The following is a 9,560-nucleotide window of genomic DNA, read 5'->3' as shown; positions in this document are numbered from 1 at the left end:
TACAACTGCCTGACGGGAGGTTGTAGTGAGGTGGGGTCGGTCTCTTCTCCCAAGTAACAAGCGATAGGACAAGAGGTAACGGCCCCAAGCTGCGCCAGGGCAGGTTTAGGTTGGATATGAGGAGCAATTCCTTCCCCAGAGGGTGCTCATGCATTGGAACAGGCTGCCCAGGGCAGCGCTGGAGTCACCGTCCCTGCAAGTGTTCACTCCCCGTGCAGGTGAGGCCCTCAGCACCATGGGTCAGTGGTGGCCTTGGCAGTGCTGGGCAATGGCTGGAGTGGATGAGCTTAAAGGTCTTTTCCAACCTAAATGGTTCTCTATTTCTATGAATAGAAACCAGACAACTCCACTGGAGAGTTTGGCTTTTTGCTACCGGATATTCCAAGGGTGGGAAGTTAGTTTATTTATCTGTTTTTAAAGCTTCTTTCCCCCCTCCCTCCCTCCCTCTGCAAGAGAACCCCCCAACCACAGCGATGGCAACAACCGAGAGCAGCAGCTCAGTGAATGCTTGTGGTGGATTCTTTCCCACTGTCCAATTGTGAACCACGACTGGAGCACATCCGATAAATGATGCTGTGTTTCAAAGAGGGGTCAGTTTCAGGAAGTCCAGTGCCTGATTGCACCGGGTCATTTGACCGGGAAGCAAAGGTTTATTCCGGCTGGCAGCGAGGGTGGATAAACAGGGACACGGGAGAAGAGAGCTTGAGGGGCCTGGGCTCAGGGACAGCCCCGCGGTAACAGCAGCCTGAGGAGGAAAAGAGAGCTTTAAGAAGCAAGCGGCTGTGGAGCAGCGCCTGGGGCTGCGGAGCAAGGAGCTGGACACGGGCAAGGTGGGGATGCAGGGAGCGGGATGGAGACCGGGAGCGGAGGAGCGCAGCTCGGCCCCCGGGAGGACGGGACCGGGCGAGCCGCGCTGGGCGGTCGGGGCGCGCCACCTTGCGGATCATCGAGCGCCGGGCTGGAAGGGACCTCGGGATCAGCCGGTCCAAGCTTCGCTCCGGGGCCGTGTTATTCCATTGTCCTCACTGTGTCCAACGGGAATCTCCCGAGGAGTAACTTGAGCACATCACCCCTCGTCTTTTCCATGTGGTTCCTTCTGAAAAGGGAGTCTCCGTCTTCTTTGCAGCCACCCTGGAGCACGGTGATAAGGTCTCCCCTGAGCCTTGTTTTCTGATGGATGAACAGACCCAGTTCTCTCAATCTCAGTGGAGATTGTTCCACTGGAATAATCTCCCCAGGGAAGCGGTGGGCTCCTCAGTACTGGACACTTTTAAGATTTGGTTGGCCAGGGTGCTGGGACATCTAGTCTGGGTCTTGCTTTGCCTATAAAGGTTGGACCAGATGACCCTCAAGGTCATCAACCGGATGTTCTATGATTCAGGATTCCCAGTCCACTGATCATCTTTGCAGACCCTTGTTCAAGGGGGTGACAACAGTCTTCTTCCTGTCTTCTGGAACATCCCTCAACCTCCACATCAGCAGCACAGTGCTGGGCACCCCTAGCAGCGACCCATCCTGCTGGGGCTACAGCTCTGGGCCTAAATCAACTCAAGGATGGGAAGGTTTTAGGCGCGACTAAGGGTCTTGTTTTCCAGCATAGATGCCATTCCTGGGGTGGGAACCTTGGAGTAATGCTGTGCTTGGACAGGCAAATTCACTTTCCCTCTAATCTTCACAAAATGCAGGTGACATGTTTCTGTTTTATCAGGCACTGTATAATTTCTTAATAATAAAGACAGGTAGGTAGGTAGGTAGATAGATGATAGATAGAGAGATAGAGAGATTTAGAAGACTTTACCCTGCTTCCTTGAAGAGCCCAAGTTCCACCAAGGACTTCAGTAAGAGTATTGAGTGTGGTGGTACACCATGCTATACTTCTCCTGACTCAGAGTGTGCTTGTATTCACGAAACTAAACCACTAGAGTATCCTGTTCACTCAAGGGCAAATAACAGGAAAGAAAGTACAGCCAAAATGCTAACACCATCAGATCTCCCTGTTCTATTATTTCCATTCACTGCTACGCATCCTGTAGGAGCCTGACTGGACAAGCTATTCTCCACATCAGATTTCTGTTGAGCACAAAGGTATTAAGGAGATACAAATAAGGTTTTTTTGTTAATGCTTCCTCCTCCATGATTCATTTGATGAGGGTTTTTGGGTTGACATCAGTCAATTCTTGAATTTGCAAGCCCAAAACCTATATACCCTTAAGGATCTCATTTTCAGCGTGAGTACAAAGGATTCTGTATCCACCCATTCTGGGGAAAAGGGTGACCCATGCGGTTTAGGTACATCTCAAATGAAATCGTACTGAGTCACTAAGGGACCACAGTGCTAGTTTAACCACAGGATTTGGACGGGTAACTGGTTGCAGAACATAGGTTAAAAAATAAGTATGTGCATCCCTTTTTCTCAATGTCACTGGATTTTGAAGACTCATTCTAAGAACATATTTTCCTCTGAAATGTAGCTTATGGAAGGGCACAAACAGATCCGCCTGATAAGGGCACACAGGATTCGAAGAGAAGGATAAAAGCATTCTGCTCTTAGGAGCACTGCATTCAGAGGTTGCACAGGGACCACAGTGAGCTGCTGTGGTAATAGAGAGGAAGGTGAGAGTTGAGCTTGATGAAGGCTGCTAATGGCTGAGTTTACATAGACCGAGCACTGAAAACCATCTAGTGAAGAGACATTCATTAGAAAGATGAGTCACTGTATTTCAACTCTACATCCACCAATGCAAAGCAAGGCACCAAGAAACTAAAGTGCAGCAAGGACCCCATAAATCTTTCCTACTTAGTCCTGCATGTTAAGTTGGGGATAGAGAAAAGGGAAAGGCTGGGGGACAGGAAGGATGGAGAAGAAAAACCTGCTGATTTGCTTACTACTTTGGTATATATTCCCTGATTAAACTGAGATGGGGAGGGGGAACAGAAATCTTGCATTTACAAATCTGGAGTAACTGCAGAGATCCCCAGGTTTTCTGCATAACAGGTTGTTAATTCCCATCTTCATTTAGTAAGACCCTTCAGAGGCTTCTATTATTATCATTATTAGTATTATTACTCATGTCCCAGTTGCTCTTCAGCTCCTTGCAGCAGCTTTCCTTAGGATGAAGTCTGAAGATCTTACTCAACCAAGGATCTGAAATCACAGAAAACACTAGGAAGGAACTTGGATGGGTCTGGGGCTGGAGCTAAGACAAAAGGAGGGGGAGGGAGAATCCACAGCACGCATGGGAGACCTGACATCTTGAACTGCTGGCTGCAGCATTCCCTGAGACATAAATCAGGCCATTCATGAAGGGGTCTGCTCTGCCAATATACATAAAGAGAAATACTAGACGGAAAGAGGCAAATCTGAGTTAGATCCATCTCTTGCACAGCAGAAATCCTTTACGCCAGTGAGATGAGAGAAACTGATGTTTGAAAACCACAGAAGGTTTGGCAAGGGTAAAATTTTACATGCTAATGAGCCTCCAAAGATTTTTGATCTGTGAAGGATATTTAACTACTGAGAAAGATTTATATGCAATAATACACAAAAATGGAAGTGAGCAGAGAGTTGGGGGAATTAGAAACACACTACAAACATCCTGCTCGCATCAGCATTGAGAAATAACTCAGGAAAATGCCAGAAACACTTTTTGATATATAAGCAGTGAGAAAGTGTTCGGTATGGTTGTGTCACTGTCTCCACTCAGTATTTCAAAGCCTTATCACTAACGAAATGCTATATTCGGTCCTTGCATGGAGAGACTCTGTTCTGGAGAACTTGTCATCCACCCAGCCACTGTCAAGGAGGTTTTATGTTACAGTGGCCCAAGAGCCAAGCAAAGTATCACTGAAAGAATAGGCACTAACTGAACAGACTTATCAAGCCTAGGGTCAATGAAACAACCACAAGGCTATCCATCTCTCCCCCCGCCGCTGTGCATAGGTATTCACTCTTTAAATGACATCGTACTAAAATAGTTTACAACAAAACTCCATCTATATTAATACTTCTAAGATCATAATTTCATAAAGGCAAAGGCTTTTCCAACCAGCTTTCTGCACATTTGTATTACCAGTCTGATGTAAAAGAATCATAGAAGCCTAGGAAGGTTTGGGCTCGAAGGTACCTTAAACTCATCCCGTTCCAACCCCCTGCCACAGGCAGGGACACCTTCCACTAGAGCAGGTTGCTCCAAGCCCATCCAACCTGGCCTTGAACACTGCCACAGTTCTTCCCTTTGAGGGTGCTGAGGCGCTGGCACAGGGTGCCCAAAGAAACTGTGGCTGCCCCATCCCTGGCAGTGTTCAAGGCCAGGTTGGACATGGCTTGAAGCAACCTGCTGTAAGGGAAAGTGCAGGAGAAATAAGCAGCACACTGCTCCCCACTTTCATACCTACAATAGCTACTAAGAACATTTTAGCACAACTCATGACACCAGGCAAGCAGTCCCACATCAAGGGAATTTCAGCAAGATTAACATCTAATTCCCACACAACACACCCCACCCCAGTTTAAAGACCTGTCATTCACTTGCTCTCTTCTACCCCAAACATTTCAGTTTCAGCAGTCCATCTCTGTGACTGGCATCTCATCTGAACAGCAGTAAATTCATGCTGAATAATCAAAAGCAACAGAAAAATAATGGAGAGATTAGGTTTCAAAATGATACATTTATTGTAACTAAACAAAGGACACAAGCTCCAAATTAACTTAAAAATTTTATAGTGCATTATGGCAAACACAGGACCAGTATGCTCAGAGCACAGACAAATGATTTTCAACTTAAATCTGTAACACAGGCTGAAATTCTTCAACTGAAAGGCAGAATTTGGATTACGTATCAAGAACAGAATATGGGATTATTATTTTAAATATACCCAATAATCTGATATAAACAGTTTAAAAGTATTTAAATACACGCTGAAGTAGCTGAAGTTTAAATGGCTAGCAAGGTAGGTAGATAGAAAGTTACAAGAAGTATTTTGGAGTTGTATAAAAGGTGTAACTCTTTCCCCCAGACAAAGCCTATGTAAGTGCAAGGAACCAACTATCCTGTCAAAAGATTAATCTCTACCTGCATGCACTCCTGCTGACAAACACCACCTCTTGATTTAGCTTCCTGGTACTTAACCTGCAGGCAGATTCACTCTTCCAGCACGCAGTGATGAAAATCTCAGTAAAAACCATGTTTTCAGCTTACATGAAATGGAAACAAGTTTTACAATAAAATAAATCCTACATCCTCCTTGTTTGAAGGGGGAAAATAAATTACATCATTTTTTACTTCTCTTCCCTGTTGCTAAAGAGTTTTTAAAAAGCTTTTTATATATTCTATATTTTTACCCCCAAATAATTTATAATCAAAATCTCATCTTATTGAATCCGACACAACCCCAACACTGGTCCTACCACCTACCTCACTCTGAGCTTAGAGGCTTTGCCTGTGTAAGTCACAAGGTCGCCGAAATCTCTCACATCCTTTTAATTATTTAAACAAATATTTACATCTCCCAATTAAATATTCCTTCAAGAAACAAGTTCTGACCAGTTACTGTACACTCGGAGGTCATCCCTTGTCTGAAAGTACTGCAGGTTCTGGGCTTTTGGTCAACACAAGGGATGACAAAGCATGTTAGGTGCAGCTAGTCCTCAAGCTGGAGCTGTCTTGTAGCACCTGGACAGAGCTTCTCGGGACGGTTCAAACCTAGGGAAGCATGAATCACTGCTTTAAGCTTGCAGAATGTGTTGAAGCTCAAGTCCAGCTGTCATGGGTTTGCCTGCTTTCAGCATCAGCAGGAAGATATTTGCTATGGTTGTTGTGTACATGCCTCTAAACGCTTTGGGCATCAGGGGAAAACTGCCACCTGCGATTGACATTTAAATGCATTTCGTGTCACCTGTTAAAATTGCCCAAGATGCAAAACTGCAAACAAGTCTGAAAGCTAAAAATGTGTAACAAATGAATTACAATTACTTTAATGAGGACATTCTCAATTTAAAAAGAAAAAAAAATAGCTATTTTCCGCTCCCTTCTTATTTAATCCACAGGAAATTTAAATGAACATTAAACGCAGAAAAAGAGCAGCAGAAAAAATGTCTTGAACTCCCAAATCCTAAAATCAAGTAATTTACTGTAAGGACAGTTAAAGCTCTGCAAAACCTTTAATCAAAAAAAAAAAAAAGAAAATCTCTGAAAACAGCTTTTTCTGCTACTTCCCTATTCAAATTTGCATGAGTTCAAGTGCATACGACTCTTAGGTTTCTGATATTCCACAGAAGGTAGCAGACACTCTTAGAGTAGTTTTACTGTGTTGCAGGAATGTCAAGTAAGGTTTTTATGCGTTGTTTTGAAATTGAAGACACACAACAGCAGAATTTAACATGCTTCAAAGCCCACGAATTCTAATGACAAATTATACAATATAAAATTAGGTTTTAAATCCTGTTCTTGTGAAATTAGCTTTCCTCTTTTCGCCTAAGCAAAGTTGTGTTTTTCACACAGCACCTAGTGAAGTCCTGTCTTCACAATCTACAAACTGTCTTTCATGCTGAAATCTCCAAGTTAATCTCAATTTGCAAGGAAGAGAGCAGCCCCTTGTTTAGGGCTATATTAACTGCAAAGGTTTGTACTGATGTGAAATTTCAGCTTTGTCGCAGCAATTTTACACTTCAGATACAATTACAGTAATTCTCAGGAGGATCTTACTTATTGCAAGCAGCTTCCTCTGCAAACTGTACAGAATATTAACTCAATACTTGAACTAAACACTGACCTTTTTTCTACTGTACTGTACATCTTACTGTACATCTTGCTTTGGAAACAACTAAATACAGTGGTCCATCATGCAAGCCATGAGACTGTCAAAACTTCTTTTGTTCCACTAACTTCAAATAAGTTTTTACAAATAATTTAGCCAATCTAGAGAAATACTGAACATAGAATTATGCTGAAAGATGCTTGGGAGTCAACGTTTCCTATCACTATATGCGCCTATGACTAAAAGCACTAAGTACTAACTGCCCACCTCAGTATCACTGTGAACAGCGCCGTTGTAACATGTGCTCTCTATAGTGTCCACAAAATGAAGAATGGTCATATATTTTGTAAATACTGGGTGCAAAATAAAAACAGAACAGAAAACCAAACCACAACCCTGCTGGCTCAAGTCACACTGGGTGTGTTTCATAACAGATTTTAAGGAATAGTGGAAAATTCAGCCTACCAGGTGTCCTGGGTTGAGCAGCAGCAGTCATTTTTGACATCTGGCCCGGTCTGGACAAAACCACGACACCAGGAATTACGGAGCATCCCAGAATTGGCATTTTAAACAACAGAATTTACTATTAAGGACAGACATTAATGAGTAAACCTTTACTTACTGTGAGTATTTAATCACACAGTTAATGACAGTAACTATAACCAATTTGATTTGAAAGCCAATAATGTAATCAAAGCACTGGCAATACCAGACATGACTTGCTGACTGCACAGAAAGCGAGGCCATGAGATGAAAGTATTTATGAACTTTTACTATACCTGGCTAGTTCTTTTATACCTGAGATGAAAACTAAGAGGAAGAGAACTGAAGTAAATAATTATCAGATGAAAAACAAGCACATGTCAAGATAAACGCATTTTAAAAGAATATATGCAAAAAGATCACAACTGACATTTTCCCCTTATGATTATTTTCATTTTGTTATTTAGACAAATGCTTTAACTCACTTTACTGTGTGACAGATTCTGTTCTGGAGTTATCTGAAAGGCTTCTGTGATTCCAATGCTTTAGTAATTCATGGAATTTTGAGCAGAAGTGACATCCTCTACTCCCTAGTCTTAAGAAATTTAAGGCACCCGTAAGAAGCAAACTTCATGGGAAGTTTCCATTCTAGGGAAAAAGAAATCTGATTTCCCCTTCAATAGAAAAAAGAAAACAACATTCATGAATTCATAGAAGTGATCAGAATGCCACATTCTCTGTCAGTGAGGCAACAGCTGAGTGATATTTAGCTTAAACAGAACTCAATCTAAAGAGCTGCTACTGAAGCCACAGACTCTTCACTAACAGATTACAAAGTATGTAATACTGTGACGGAAGGGGAAGTTTGTATTAAATCCTGAAAAAGCTAAAACATAGAGCAAGGCTGGGCCCCATGTAATGATGAAACAAACTAAATGAGAAACATTTTTTCCATGACAGATACACTTAATTTATCCAGCAAACTTGCAAGTTTAATGGATCACTGTACCACAACGAGTGCAAATACATGATTTCTGTGGGCAGGAGCACTGCTAAAGAAGCGTACTTTGTTTTCATCTGTATGGAATGAGAGTGAATCACTTCTCTGATGTACGGAAATTTCATTCCATAGGTCAGAAAACATATCTATGATTTATTACTAGGATCAGCTTAAAACATTTCCCATAATCACAAAGCTCAAGTAATATGTAGCCATTAGACACAGAAAGATATACAAGGTTTTGGTTACAGTTGGGGTTAGCTTCAGATTCTGAAGCTTAATTCTTTACTTCCACAGGTTCTTTATCCTGCTTTTCCTTTGCTTTCACTTTTTCTTCCAGTTTTTCTTCTTTCTGAAGCAGTGTCATAATCTCAGCAACTTGTGCAGTGCCAATATCAATATCTTCTTTGTCAATCAGTTCTACTACCTACAACGAACACAAAACGAAATTGAGAGCACATTTAGTTCTTACATGATTGAGACATTTTGTCATAAATTCTGCTAAGACAAGAAAGCATTCACTTTCCTCATGTTCATGAAATACTGCATTGCTTTCTTACAAGCAACACAAATTTAAACCACAACCAGTGCCTCAAATATCTCCAGTTTTAAAAAGACAAAACTTAAAGCAAATGATCTAGAACTTAGTAGGTGATTCCAAATTCCTTTATAAAGCTTTTTGTACAAATGTATTCTTGACAAAGCTCTTCAAGTTCCTACAATTATTCTGCATTATATGCAGAATTGAGTAGTACCTATGTTGCTAAACATACAATGGCTGTTTAGAGCAACAGAGAAGATAATCACCACTGGGACACCTTCAGCAGAAAGGAAAATTGCGTTTCAAAAGGTTGATACTGTATTTTCTAGCTGGCCATAGTTTAAGTGCTATTTCTGTACTGAATAGGAAAATTATTTTCAAGGACGTAAGTTTTAGGGCATCTCTAAAAAAAGAAACAACAAAATGAAGGAGAAATGCAAAGAAAACCTAAGAATGTTCTGCAAAGTAAGAAAACAGAACAAATCATGCAAAGAACAGAAGTCATTCACAGCCATCCTAAAGGATAACCGACGTCAAGACTGTGGCTAATAGTGATATTCCTAAAGTAGTTCTTCTAAGGCTCCTTCCCATCCTCCCTCTGATTCAAAATTACCATATTTTACAGAACTTGACATAGGCATACAGGAAAACCTACAGCTTTAAAGATAACATGGGTAACACACAAAGCATAAAGATTATTCGTTCCCTCTGCCTCTCCCACCAAATAGCCATATAAATTCTGAAGATGCTGCTATGCATTATAAGATCTATTTGCAGCAC

The 9,560-nt window shown here is 41.7% G+C and overlaps 1 protein-coding gene across 2 annotated transcripts in view; it reads right to left on the bottom strand.

Moving 5' to 3' along the window:
• Positions 1 to 4,648: 4,648 nt before the first annotated feature.
• Positions 4,649 to 9,560, bottom strand: part of LETM1 (leucine zipper and EF-hand containing transmembrane protein 1) — a 32,528-nt gene continuing 27,616 nt past the window's right edge. For both annotated transcript variants that reach the window (XM_065660911.1, XM_065660916.1), the window contains exon 14: positions 4,649 to 8,666. In XM_065660911.1, the coding sequence (XP_065516983.1) occupies positions 8,517 to 8,666 (150 nt within the window). In that variant the 3' untranslated portion in view covers positions 4,649 to 8,516. The remainder of the gene's footprint in view (positions 8,667 to 9,560) is intronic.

This window comes from Lathamus discolor, chromosome 1 (assembly GCF_037157495.1).
Source record: "Lathamus discolor isolate bLatDis1 chromosome 1, bLatDis1.hap1, whole genome shotgun sequence".
NCBI lineage: Eukaryota > Metazoa > Chordata > Aves > Psittaciformes > Psittacidae > Lathamus > Lathamus discolor.
The sequence above is the reverse complement of the archived record's forward strand: the minus strand, read 5'-3'. Positions and strand labels throughout refer to the sequence as shown.